The sequence below is a fragment of the Grampus griseus genome, assembly GCF_964374135.1.
Source record: "Grampus griseus genome assembly, chromosome: 12".
Taxonomy (NCBI): domain Eukaryota; kingdom Metazoa; phylum Chordata; class Mammalia; order Artiodactyla; family Delphinidae; genus Grampus; species Grampus griseus.
This window is the reverse complement of record NC_139006.1, coordinates 25,157,683-25,171,486: the sequence shown is the minus strand read 5'-3', so window position 1 is coordinate 25,171,486 and position 13,804 is coordinate 25,157,683. Positions and strand designations below refer to the sequence as shown.

The following is a 13,804-nucleotide window of genomic DNA, read 5'->3' as shown; positions in this document are numbered from 1 at the left end:
GGTTGCCTTTTATCTCTACTATTGGTTTATTTATAACTCTTTAAAAAATAATGTACTGCCTGCATTAGGGTTAAGAAAATACATCTTCAGGTGATCACAGTCTGCGCTTGGAGGACATGATCCTGCTTCACGTGCAGCAGCGTGAACCTCCCTCCTCTCAGGCTGCTGCTCTTGTTCATTTCATTCTTACATGTGCTGCCAGTCCTCGATGCATGGCTGCTGGTTTCGCTTTCATCAGGAGTTAGTAATAGTTTAGAGAAGGTAAACACAAAAAAGAGAGGGGAGGGTCACCTCTGAGCCCAGTTCTGTTGATCTTTTTGTCTCTTGACAATGTTCTTTTCTGCTTTTGCGTGTGTGTGTGTCTTATACTTTTTATATTGAACTCGAGATAGCGTGTGTAGGACAGAAGAGGTTGAAATAACTGATATTCATGCCTGGAATGGGCTTCACTCTTAAGCTCCCAGGCGTCAGGTGGGGAAGTGAGGCTGACGAGGTGGAAGCTGAGCAGGGTTGGGTCTTGCTGTTGCTGTGGTTCCCTTGGTGCACCCCACCCCCAGCCTCCAGTTCCCCCAATGCTGCCTTGTGCTCAGGGTGGAGTGGTTTGCTGGAAGGTTTTCTCAGCGTCTGTTTCCACCTTCTGCTTGCTTCAGGCCCTCTGTGTGCCCCTCAGGTGGGTCTCTCTATGTCCTCGCCCCTCTTCCTGTGGCAGAGTGCTTGGCTGTGAGTCCGTGCCTGCCAGCCCGGGCTTGGGGCTCGGCTGGTCCTCTGTTGTCTGCGTGCAGCCTCAGACCTGGCCAGCCGGGTCCCTGTGTCTTGGTGGGAGTGTTCAGGCCCTGGGCGATTCCCTGCAGGTGCTTCCTGTGGGTCTTCACCTGTGCCCTGGAGGCGACAGGGCTATCACCGGGCTTGCTGCCCCTTCCCTGTTGGCTTTGGCTTGCTCTGTCGGGGAGGAAGGTCCAGCCAGGGCTTCACACCCTTCCCACAGCAGCCTGCACCCTGGAAAGATGTCCCCCAATCTCTCCTGCCCCGCCCCCATCTTTCTCAGGAGCAGCTGGGAGGCTGTGGAGAGGAGCCCAGGGGGCGCCCTCAACCTGGGGTCTGCAAGTCCCAGTGATCTGTACTGTCACTGCAGACCCACCACACGTGGCCTTCAGAGACTGGGTAAAAGTGTTGGCTGAGTTCTTCCCCATCGCGGTTACGTGTGCCTGTTGCGGTAGGAATACTGTGCGGTGGTGTATAATCACTACTGTGCATCTCTTCCCAACCCTGCATTCAGATACATCACGTTGGTACCTCGAAACTGGCCATGGTGGGAGTATTTGCACCACAGAAATCAGTAAATGCTACAAACGAAGGCTTTTCCCTCCTGAGAGTCAATTGTCAAACACTTACCAGAGCACCACTCTTGGGGGAAACCCCGGGAAATTGGTGCCTCTGGTGAGTGACTCGGTGGCCTCCAGGACAGGCGGGCCAGGCAGTGTCAGAGTGGCTGTGCACGGGGCAGTGGCCAGGCCTCTGGCCGAGAGGCTCCGTGGGAGGCCCCTCTGTTCCCCAGGTGCCAGGGTTCACGCTGCCGCCTCTGTCCTTCTCTCCCCAGAGCGCAGCCAGGAGAGCACGGCCGTGGCGCTCTCGGACTCCAGCTCGACGCAGGACCTCTTCAATGAGCCTGCCAGCTCCCTGGAGGGTTCCCAGAAGCCCTACACAGAGAAGAGGCCGCCCGCTCCCAGTTCCCAAGTAGGACCGCCCGGGAAAGACCTTCAGGGGGCCGCAGAGGAGAGAGGTACGGAGACCTGACTCAGTGTGTGGGCAGTACTGCTGGGGTGTCCTGGGAGCCTGGGCAGCGCTGGACAACGTGGGTCCTGGCCTCTGCCCTCACGCCTCTGCTGCTGCCCGGGGACCTCGGTTGGCTGAGCCACTCACTTCCCTGGGCCCCGCTGTTTCCCATGTAGGATGGGAGTGATCCCAGGCCCACTCCTGGGTTGTGGGGTCAAACGCGGTGTCTCAGGCAGGTGCGCACAAGCGCCTGGTATGCGGTGGGCGCTGGTGACACTGTTCTTGTTGTTAGGACCCCACTGTGGCCCCGTGTGGGAGAGCCAAAAAGCCTTTGGGTACTATATGTCACAAATGTGCTTTCTTTTTAGCCTGAACCCTTCCTTTCTTGGGGTGGGCCCTGATCTGGCCCTGGAGTCTGCCTAGCTTCTGTGGGGCCCCCAGGCCCCACTGTGGAAGTCAGTGGGCAGAGCCCACTCCCGGGCTTGCTGGGAGGTTGCAGGCAGGCCGGCGGCCCTGGCACTGCGCTGAGGCCATGGCTGGTCAGCCGGTCGTGGATTCTGAAAGCTTTCCCACTCTGGCCGGGCCGGGGCACACAGCCACTTGGTGGACAGTAGCAACAACAGCAGCCAGGCCTCCCAGCCTCCCCAGGGAAAAGCACTGGCTGTTCCCTTTTACTGGAGAAGAACCTGAGGTCCAGAGAGGGTCAGTCTGCACCCTTATCCACTACCCCACGCTGCCTCTCCGGTGGGCTGGAGGGGCGGGTGGGCTGGGGGCGCTGAGTGTGGAGCGGGTGCTGCCCTCGGTGGTGGTGGTGGCCACGCCTGCCCTCTTCGGTCTGCTTCCCCATTCACGTGCACGGCCTTGAGGCGGGCAGCCCCGTGCCACCACCCACAGGGGCACCCTGAGCCCAGCTCGGAGCCCCCTTCTCAGCTGCGTGCCAGCTGAGATATCCTGTTTCATCAGGGAGCAGACTGGAGGCCACGGAGGCCTCAGCTGGGGGCTCGGGGGGCAGAGGCAGCGAGGGCCCACGCCTCCTGCCCCTGAGTCGCCTGGGTCCAGCTCCCATCCAGCAAGAGTGTGGACCCAGCTGTGCTGATCGCTCACCAAGGTGCCCCTGTCGCTGGTGGTGGACTGCCACGGGGAGAGGGCCTAAAGCCGAGGTGACTTTCTTTTCTTTGTTCTCAATTCAGGAAAAGCCGAGGAGTCCTCGGAGAGCACGGAAGGCTTCCGGGCCACAGAGCAAGGCAGCCAGAAGCCTGCTGCCGACCCCCCGGCCTCCGCTGGCACCCCTGCCAAGCCCCCAACTTCTATGTCTGCCCCGTGGGATGGGAGGAAGAGAGGGGACCCGCTGGGGGAGCCAGCTGCCTTCCCCCCGGGGCTGCCGGCCGGCGCAGAGGAGCAGCGCCAGTTCCTCACGGAGCAGTGCATCGCCTCGCTCCGCCTGTGCCTCAGCCGCTTCCCCCAGCACTACAAGAGCCTCTACCGCCTGGCCTTCCTCTACACCTACAGCAAGACCCACCGGGTGAGCACGAGGCTGAGGGAGAGGAGTTGATGCATCGGAGCTGGGAGAGGTTTCTGGCGGCAGTGGCGGGAAGGATGGGCGGAGGGCCAAGAGGCGGGCGGGCTGGAGGTGTCCAGCCTTCCAGGTGACAGGTGACAGGGGCAGGCATGGGGCTGCTCCCCCAGCAGGACCACATGCTCAGATTCTGGCTTTGGGGTGAGGGACGGGGGACGACAGGCTGTCAGCTCCTCCCTGTGAGGGCCTCACTGGCGGCTCCCTCCCCCGTGGCCTTAGAGCCCGCACCCCCCCACCCGCCCCGGTCCCCCAGGCTGCCTCTTGCGCGGACCTCCTGGCCATCACCCTGCCCTGGGCTCACCTCTCCACGCAGCTGCCGGCCTTTGTCACTGGCTCCGCGCGTGGGCTTTGGCACTGGCAGCCTCCTCCAGCTTGGAGGGCAGATGATGTAGGGGCTCCCGGCGCTTCCCAGCCAGGCCTCTCCTGCTGGCGCTTAGCATTTGTGCAGGGAGTGGGGCCTGTCTGCTTTCTTTCACTCACACTTGCCCCTGAGGCACTGGGAGACAGCTCCCACAGAGCTATGTTGGGGCGGGGGGATCAAAAATATGCAAATGAGCAGATAAAGCAAGTCGCATCATGACAAACCCTACAGGGAAGACAGTGGGGTGCACATGGGCTGGGGTGCTGCTGCACTCTGGGAAGGTACCCTTATGCTGAGACCCCTAGGGTGGCCACGGGTCCAGTGGGGATGTGGCGGCTGGAAGGGAGGGGAGGGGAGGGCAGTGCCCAGACAGGTGAGCGGTTGGTGGGGCGGCCTTGGGGGTCAGGCTGTGGTCTCTGCTGACCTGAGCTCAGCAGCCAGAAGCTGCTGGCCCCCGGATGGCTTCTCTGTGGGACGTTTGAAGAACTAGGGAGGGCAGTTGACCTGAGATGGACCCTGGTTGTGACAGGAAGGTCCTGGATGGGGTTCTGTGGGGACCGGCTGGTGTGCTCACGTGACTTGGTTGGTGTTCATGGAGCAGAGCAGGTAGAGCAGTTGGCAGGCCTGGTGGGGGGACCTCAGCAGGGGCTCCGTCTCAGCTGCAGGGCGTGAGGCTTTCCCAGCCACCCATCGCTGCCTGGCCTGCACTCAGCAGTGCACCTGACCTCCAGTGCCCAGGCCTTCTAGACCCAGGCAGACCTGGATTTTAATAAAACTCCCACTCGGAACAGTCTGTGGGGGCCCTGTGGCTGATGCTCCCCTTCTCCAGAAGCAGTTGCTGAGGCGGGACGTAGGGTACAAGACGCCTCTTAGGGAAGGGTGGCGGAAGTCACAGGGTTGGGTGAGGGAGAGCTGGGCTGCAATGTGGGCCCCATGGAGGCCTGCGGCGCGCCCACTCCCGCCTCCCCTTTGAATGGCTTTAATCTGAGTACGGGAGCTGTGCCCATAAAGGGCTCCACAACCTGTTCCCTTGCTGAGTGGGCTTTTTAAAAGTGAAAAACAGTATTTATGTCAAAATTAAAGAAAAATTGGAGGGGGGCTATTCATAGTTTTGCCAGTATAACAGAGTACGCTGCGTGTGTCTCTTCTCTCAGCTCTTGAGCACTCACACCGTTGACCATCGGGGGTCGTGTCCTCTGCTTGAAGTCACGGAGCCCGGCTCTGGGAGCCCAGGCCCTGTCACTCCACTGCCCCCCAATGTCGTGAGTGTGTCCATGCTCACAGTTGGCCATTTGCTCTTTCCTCAAATTCCCCCAGGTCGTCTGGGTCCCCTGTGATGGTCTGTGGCGGCCATGGGGTGGGGTGGGGTGGCTGGACCGGGTGGCGGAGACGAAGCTGCCCAAGGTTGTCTGCTCCTTGGGCATCACACCCCATTTCTGCATCTCCTCGGTCACTGTGTGCCCAGATTCGCCACGTGGTTCTTCCAGAGGGTGCACTGTCTCAACGCGTGAGCCCCCCTTTCTCCTGCATCGGCCATGGAGGGCCCCCAATATGCACCCGGGCCTGGCCACGCCCTGGGGGTAGCGTGGGCTGCCATTTGCTTCATCCAGAGGCTTTGCTGAGCAGTTTGTGAATACCTCACTGCCTTGAGGGCTGAGCGCGGGAACCTGTCGAGGCAGCCCGCAGTCCTGGGGGCGTGGCCAGAGCTCTCAGCTGAATCAGTCACTGAGCAGCAGCGACCACTTCCCACGCAGCTGTTGGGTAACAAACGCTTCCTGCCGTGTGGGCTCAACAGCAGCCTGTTTCTTCATCAAATCCGCCTGTGGGCTTGGCAGTGGCATCTCCCCGTTGCCATCTCATGGGTCCGGTGGCTGCCTGGAGCAGAGGCGCCCCGGTGGGTCCTTTGTGCTTCAGAGGACACTATCAAAGTGAAAAGATGATCCACAGAATGGGAGAAATATTTGCAAGTCACATATCTGATAAGGAACTCGTATCTAGAATATACAAAGAACTCTTACAACTTGTTAATTAAAAGGCAACCCAATTTAAAAGTGGGTGGGACTTCCCTGGGGGCGCAGTGGTTAAGAATCCACCAGCCAATGCAGGGGACACGGGTTCGATCCCTGGTCTGGGAAGATCCCACATGCCACAGAGCAACTAAGCCCGTGCACCACAACTACTGAGCTTGCGTTCCAGAGCCTGTGAGCCACAACTACTGAGTCCACGTGCCACAACCACTGAAGTTTGCACACCTAGAGCCCGTGCTCTGCAACGAAGAGTAGCACCCGCTCGCCACAACTAGAGAAGCGCACGTGCAGCAATGAAGACCTAATGCAGCCAAAAATAAATAAATAAATATAAATAAATAAAAATGGGCAAAGGGTCTGAATAGACATTTCTCCAAAGAAGACATACAAACAGCCAATAAGCACAAGAAAAGATGCTCCACACTGTTACCCATCAGGGAAATGCAGATCCAAGTGCCCTGAGATGCCCCTTCACCCTGCTGCAGTGGGCTAGGGCCCAGGCCTGTGTCTGTTTAGGACTTGTTTGGTTAGGGCTGCCCCCTCCAGGAGGGTTGGCAGAGCTGTGCCCACCACGAGATCTCTGGGAAAGCCCTGACCGATTCATTGTCAGCTTGTGCTCTGCTCTGGGCGGTCCTCTATCCTCTGGGCCACCAGCTCATGTGTGGGACCCTCAGAGCCTCTGAGGAGCGGGCAGGTGTGAAGGGACTGACCCTCCTGCACAGGCTGTGTGCCCTTCTGTAGGCGCGTGTGAGTGATCGGGGCCAGGACCCGGCATCACAAGGGCAGGTGGCCACAGCGCAGAGCTGCCCACCTGCTTGCAGCCCTGCTCCCCTCTGGGCACATAAAATGCCCCCCACCCCCCAGCCTCTCCACGCAGACCCCAGCCAGGTTCTTGTCAGGCTTTACTTGTGTGGTTTATAAAGTGAGAACTCGATGTTTTTCTCAGCTTAGGAACCTTGGTTATGCACTTCAAAGTCTGTACCATGTGGTGTGAAGAGTGCTGTGCCTTTGGGGCCAGAGTCAGCGGGACAGATGGGCCTCTCTCCATGGTGTGGAGCCCATCGATTTGAGTAGGTCAAGCCCTCTGCCAGCCGTGTGCGTCACAGATACTGTTGTTCACGTTTGGAAAGAGGGGTGAACCCATCACCATGTCGTCCCACGGCCACCACATGGCAGGAGTGCCTATGCTTGGCGTGCCCTCCAGGGCGCTCACGCATTCCGCAGCAGGCTCCCTGGGGAGGAGAGTGGGGCGAGAGGAAGTGGGTAGGAATGGGCGCAAGAGTGTGGCCGTTTGGACAGGGCGCCCGGGAGGCCTCTCTAAGCAAAGACCCGACAGTCGAGGGCCCAGCGAGGAGCTATCAGGGAGAGGCCTCCAGGTGGACACACAGCCAACATGCATGCTCCGGATGGGGCTCAGCCCGCAGCCTGTGTGACTAGCCGGACAGGAGGGGAGGGCCAGGAGGCGGCAGAGCTCAGGAGGGCCGGTTAGGTGGGAAGGAGTCGTGGGGTGTCATTCTGAGTGAGGTTAAAGTGTGGCAAGGCTCAGGGGAGGGGGGGACGCGTGTGTGAGACTCGGGCGGCTGTGGGGAGAGCCAGTGGGGTGGCCGTGGGAGCCCAGCAGGTCGCAATGGCACCATCCAACCGCTGATCTGAAGAGCCGTTAACGAAGGAGACAGGGGCCTGGGCCGGGTGGGCAGTGCAGACCTGGGTCAGCCACAGTGCCCCTGGAGTGTTTGCCCTTTGGCGGCCAACCCTTGGCAACCCCTCAGGGAGGGAACTTGGGAGAGAAGCTCTCTGGCCTCACCCCCACCCCAGCCTCCTACCTCCCAGTGCTGCCTCCCACCTCCCAGTGCTGCCTCCCTTTAGCGCTCAGCAGTGGGAGGGCAGAACAGGGGCGGTGGCAGGGCCAGCTCCTGGGAGAAGGTGTGGGAAGGGCAGGGAGCTCTCCCCAAGGCGCCGTGTGTGTACACAGTTGCTTTCCTGTCTGCATTCCTGGGGTTCTCCAGCTGATGCTAGGTGTGGCCTGATGGCCACCGCCATCCTCCAAGTGGGCAGTGGAGGCCCAGAGAGGCGGTCCAGCTCTCTGAGGCTGCCAAGCACTTCCACAAAGATCCATGTGCACCACCCCGCACCTGCGTGTAGCTCTGCGAGCAGACCCGGACCTCTGAATGCCTGTCCGGGAGACCAGCGGGGGATGTTTTCCACAGAACAACCTCATGCTCCGGCCTCCCCGGCTCCTGAGTGCTCAAGCAGTCCTTTCCTGGGCTCCTTGGTGTGCTGAGCCATGGGTGGGTGGCTGCTCTGCCCCCTCCAGTGCCCTGGGCTCCCCCCTCCCCAGTGTGTGTTTCAGTCTCTTTCTTGCCTCTGGGCCTTAGTCTGTCCCCTCGGCTTGATGGGCTGCATTTCCTTCAAGCTCAAACTCTGTCCATCTTCCTTTGATGGTTCTTTTTTTTTGGCTGCAGCCGGTCTTAGTTGCTGCACGCAGGCTTTCTCTAGTTGCAGTTAGTGGGGTCTACTCTTCATTGCGGTGCACGGGCTTCTCAATGCAGTGGCTTCCCTTGTTGTGGAGCACGGGCTCTAGGTGTGTGGGCTTCAGTAGTTGTGGCACGCAGGCTCTAGAGTGCAGGCTCAGTAGTTGTGGCGCACAGGCTTAGTTGCTCCATGGCATGTGGGACCTTCCTGGACCAAGGATCAAACCCGTGTCCCCTGCATTGGCAGGTGGATTCTTAACCACTGCGCCACTAAGGAAGTCTCCTTCCTTTGATTCTTTTCTCAAATATCTGTCCCACCTTTCTATGGACCCCCTACTGATCTAGACCCTGAGGAGCCATCAGTGAAGAGGTCAGTCTGTCCCTGCCCTCGGGGCTGACAGACAGCGGGGCGGTGGACGAGGCTGTTTGAGGGCTGTGGGGGTGAGTGGGGCGGCACGTGGGTTTGGAGGTCAGAAGACGGGATGGGCTGGGCCTGCTCTGAGGGAGGGGCGCCTTCAAGCAGAGGAGAGCCCCTCACCAGGACCCCTGCCCTTGAGCCGGTGAGGGGCTCCAGCCCGGCGAGTGGCGCCAGGTCACATGAGGCCTGAGAGGGGTCGCCTACGTCCCTGGGGTAGCGCGGTGCCGAGCACAAGGCAGAGGCAGAGGCAGGTCTGCGATATGACCCCCATCCCACCTAACCCCCGCGGGGCCTAGGGAGGATCCCGGCCTTGGGGTTCCGGCCTGGGCCAAATGCAGGCTCTGCTCTGCCCTTACTGGCTCTGGACCTCAGGCAGCGCTGGAGGCCGCTCTCCTTGGCAGTTCCACGTGGTGAGGGTAACAGTCACGTGCTCTGCCTGGGAGGCACACGTCGCTGCAGGTATGCGGGCAGGTCAGGTGCCCCCGCTGGCCTGTTGCCTGTCCGTTCCCCACGGGTCTCCTTGTCCCCATCAGCTCCATCTGGGGCCTCGGATGTGCACCTTGATAAGGTCTCCTGAGCCATTGGTCAGGTCCGTCTGGCCCACCTGGGGGCTGCCCAGAGCCTGCTGTCTGCCGAGTCTGTGGGAGGCTGACAGGCCCGCAGTTGGACCCACGCTGTCTGTGCTCTGCTGGGAAGGCGTGCTCTCCAGTCCATGAGAAGTCCCCAGAGAAGGCCTGGCTTCTCACCGTGCCCTGGGTTCCACCAAGAGGCACCACTGCCCAGAGAGCAGCGGCCTGAGCACTGCACAGAGCACCCCACCCCCGTCCCAACAAGCACGCATCCCCGGCGTCCTGCAGAGCCCCAGGTCTCCCAGGCTCACGGTGGCAGCCGACACCCTGACAAGTCAGGCTTGACCGTTTGGGCCAGTGGGGGCATCCCCTGGCAGAAGGTGGGGTGCTGGGTCCGTGCAGCAGCTTGTGAAGTTGTCAGGGTGTGGCGTCCCTGTCTGTGCCCTCCTCAGGCAGTCTGAGGCCACAGTCTCCTAGGTCAGCTGTATTAGGCAGGAAACCAGTTCCTGAAACGCACCCCACAGCCAGATGATCAAAGCCGGCGGCCGGGGCCGCTGGGCGCTGCGGGATGGATGCCTGCAGGAGCTGCTGCTTTGCCCACGCAGCCTGGAAGGAGGGGACTGCCTCCCTTCTCCGTGGGCGCCCAGAGTTGCCCACACACTCACTTCCAACCTACTTCTTGCTTCCCCAGAACCTCCAGTGGGCCCGCGATGTGTTGCTAGGTAGCGGTATCCCGTGGCAACAGCTGCAGCACATGCCGGCACAGGGGCTCTTCTGCGAGAGGAACAAGACCAATTTCTTCAACGTGAGTAGTCTGCCTTGTTGATTTCCGCGGCTGCTGGCTGCCAGCGCTTTTCATGGAAGGAGGTGTGGGAATGGACCCCAGCGTGGGCGTTCCCAGGACACGGGATGGCAGCGGCCTCAGAGGGCAGGCTGGGTGGCACAGTTGAGAGTGCGCCAGACTCGGGAGTGAGGCCCTGCTTGCCGAGCGACTTCTGGCAGGTCGCTGCCCCCTCTGGGCACCGGTTTGCCAGCTATGGGGAGAGGCCTGGACGAGCTCGGTGGTTCTCTGGGGCCGCGGTGGGCAGTGGTGAGAGGGGCTCTAGGCCCGTGCCCTGCTTCCCCTTGGGGTCCTGGGCACCTGGAGATTCTGATTGGAGGCTGGTCTGCTGCTGAAAAAAAATGAGTGTGGCCAGTGCTGGGTCTTCAGTGCGCTTCCAGCTCTGATGTTCCATGCGAGGTAGAGACCCACCCTCAGACAAGACATGGCCCATCCCTGAGGCCCCGTAGAGCCCACATCTGCCCCTCCTGGCCAACCCGCCTGGCCTGGGCCTCCCGCATTTGCTCTGCCCTGCACAGAGACCACTGGCCCCTCACTCTGCTCCACCTATGGGTCCTCACCCATCCTCCTCACCTGTCCTCAGCTGGGTGGCTTTGGCATGTCACATGGATCCTCAGAGCTTTGGTTTCTTCTGTATTTTCCTTGCTTCCCTTTCACATCTAGAGAAGCCGAAGGGCAGGATTGGCCTGGACAGGAGCCGAGGGGGTCTTGAAGGGTCTGGAGGGATGTGGCAGAGGCTGGTTCTTGAGCCATATGGGCAGAGTGAGGTCCCTGCTGAGAGCCGGCCGGGTGGTAGGTGTCTGGATTCATGGCTTTTCTCCTCTCCCAGGCTTGAGCAGGGGCTGGGCAGGGGCTCCGAGCCTGGGAGCCCTGCTCCTGCCAGCCCTCTCCCTATGGGTATTTTATAGACAAGTGGTAGATCAGTCTGCATGGTACCAAGGGGTTTGCTGTGAAAGAGATGCTCCCTCCCACCCAGATGCCCAGGCCACAGCCACTGTCCCTCATCCTGCCCGCTTTGGAGCCCACGCCCGGAGACGCACACAAGGGCAAAGTGCACGTGCTCCTGCCCCTGGTTTTTCTTCACTTAAGCGTGTGTCTTGGAGGGTGTTTTTTGTTTGTTTGTTTGTTTGCGGTATGCGGGCCTCTCACTGTTGTGGCCTCTCCCGTTGAGGAGCACAGGCTCCGGACGCACAGGCTCAGCGGCCATGGCTCACAGGCCCAGCCGCTCCGCGGCATGTGGGATCCTCCCGTACCGGGGCACAAACCCGTGTCCCCTGCATCGGCAGGCGGACTCTCAACCACTGCGCCACCAGGGAAGCCCTTGGAGGGTGTTTTTGAACTTGCTGTTCTTTTTAATAGCTGCCTGGTCCTCCCATGTGGATGTCCAAGGTTTACTAACCACCCCTATTGATGGACGTTTAGGTTGTTTCCAGTCTTCCACTGTTGCAGACAATGCTGGTATATATGTCTTTGCACACGCGTCGGGGGTCCACTCCTAGAATACACTCTGAGAGACAATTCCTGGGGCAAGGGGTTTGTGGGGCCTTGAAGTTTTAGCAGATGCTACCCTCCGATCCAGCTCCTCCCCAGCCCTGGACTTACCGACTTTCTCTATTATTAAATGGTTTTATGTTTGCTTTTCAGTAGGTGAAAAACACTTGCGTTCTTTGTGAGTGGGACTGTGATGTCATGTAAGCAGTTTTAATTTTTTCTGTGTAGTTTCTACTCAGGTTCATTTTCCTATGGGATTATTGGCCCTTTTGTTATTGATTTATAAGAACTCTTTCTATATTAATGAAAGGGGCCCTTCTTCAGTGTTCTGCAAAACTTTCTTCTGCAGTTGCTGAACCAGAGTGAGAGTCAGGCAGGTGGCTTGGTTCCCCTGAACTCCTGCTTGCTCTCCTTACACGTGGGCCTGAAGAGTGACTGAGGACCCAGTTAGATAAGGGGAAGTGCCTCACTTGGGAGCTGGTGCATGGTTGGTGCTCCGGGAAAGTTTCCCTCTGCCCCCCGCCCCCACACACCCCCCCCCCGCCCCGTGGTGCTTTGCCCTTAAAGCCTGTGCAGTAATGTTGCAAGGAGGGACCCAACCCCCCTTTCTTCCTTCCGGGTCAGGCACCAGCCTTCCTAACAGCGGAGTTTAGGAGGCCAGCCCCTCAGATGCCTGCTCCCCGCAGCTCCTCCCATGGTTTCCAGAGCCTTCCAGAAATGAGTCCCACAGGCTGAACGGGACGTTTTGCACGGTTTTGCCTCTTCTGGGTCAGCTTTTGTTTCTTTGTGCATCGCAGTGAAAGGTTAACCTCTGGGCAGAGGGCAGACAGGTGATGGCACCCCCTTTTATGCAGCACCCGAGGGACAGGCACTCAGGCTGGCTGGTGACAGCACGGCCCCTGCTGAACCACCCACTCTGGCCTTGCCATTGCTGCGGCTGGACCTTCGGGGTGGACGTGTCTTCCAGCCACAGCTCACTCGCAGCGCCTCAGGGAGTGCTGGCCCTGCACGCATTTGTGGGACAGATCTTAGCAGGAGGGATGCCTCCTGCCTTGTTTACGAGGAGTGTTCAGGGCAGCCCTCGGCTGACTGCTGCCCTGGCCAATGTGCTGGGCTGACAGCTGGGCTGGGGGTCAGGACGAGCAGGCTGGCTCTTCTCCCTTCCAGTGCTGGGGTTACTGCCCGGGCCTGGGGTGGGGGCGGGGCAGGGACTGGCCCTGTGAGCAGGTGTGGGGAGGTGAGGGCAGGGCCATCCAAACCCCCACCACCCTGGGCGGTGCCGTCATCCTCAGGGCCTGGGCTAGGAGACCTGCCTCTTAACTTTTACTGGCGATTTCTGAAAATCATGTGAGCCACATTGTCATTGGGCCACATTGTCATTGCAAACCGTTCAGACGCACAGCAAAGCCCACACCCTTGGTCTCCCACCCCAGGCCTCCTGCCCTCCTTAGAGGTACCTCTGTGAGCGGCCGGCTACTCCCTTTTCTCAAGTGTACGTGTACCAAATCAGACAAGTTTGTCATTCTGCTTTAAAAAATATGCCTGCGTGTATATGTGTATGGGGGGGGTGCTTTTTGGTAACTTGGGCTTTTTCGCCGACACTAAGTCTTGGGGACATTCCCTGTAAGAGATGCAGGCCGCCTGTGGCTGTTTGTCCTCTGGGTCCCGAGGAGGTGCTCGCTGCGGGTCTGTGGACCGTCTCCCTGACAGCCCGTCTCCAAGCACGTCCTCCTGGTGCGGCCAGCACCGGCTGCCGTGGGCCCTGCCGCAGGACACTCGCGGGCTCGCCCCTTTGCGCTTGCCCGGTCGTGCAGGCGTCTGTAGCGTGCTGTGGGGCACAGGGAGAGAGCGGGACCCTCAAGGAGTCCGGTTGACTGGAGGCAGGGCTCCCACGGGTAGTGGGTGCTGCTTGGCCAGGGAGGGGGCCAGAGGGAGGCTGGGGCTGAGGCTGCGCCGGCCGGGGCTTCTCGGGGAGCATGAGGGGCCGGGCAGAGGGCTGGGTGCACAGGGGACCGGTGGCCTGGGCCCTGCGGCAGAGGCCTGGTGCACAGCGGCCCAGCCATGCGGTGGGACGAGCATCTGAGGGAGAGCAACGAACTTGGCGCATCTCCATCACCCCCCCGCCCCAAAGACTTGACTGAGGTACTGGCTCCCACCCACCCCTTCTCTGCCGTGGAAAATCCCGTCTGTGGGCCATGTGCCGGGCAGGCTGGATCCTGGCCCTGGGCTTGAGTCCGGAGTGGCCGCAGCCCCACCCAAGGGCCCCACACCCCGCCC

The 13,804-nt window shown here is 60.4% G+C and overlaps 1 protein-coding gene across 1 annotated transcript in view; it reads left to right on the top strand.

Annotated features, from left to right (window-relative positions):
- Positions 1-13,804, top strand: part of CABIN1 (calcineurin binding protein 1) — a 97,927-nt gene that overhangs the window by 49,604 nt on the left and 34,519 nt on the right. Inside the window, exons 27-29 of the mRNA XM_082667788.1 lie at positions 1,598-1,780; positions 2,964-3,295; positions 9,887-10,000. Coding sequence (XP_082523914.1) covers positions 1,598-1,780; positions 2,964-3,295; positions 9,887-10,000 — 629 coding nt within the window. The remainder of the gene's footprint in view (positions 1-1,597; positions 1,781-2,963; positions 3,296-9,886; positions 10,001-13,804) is intronic.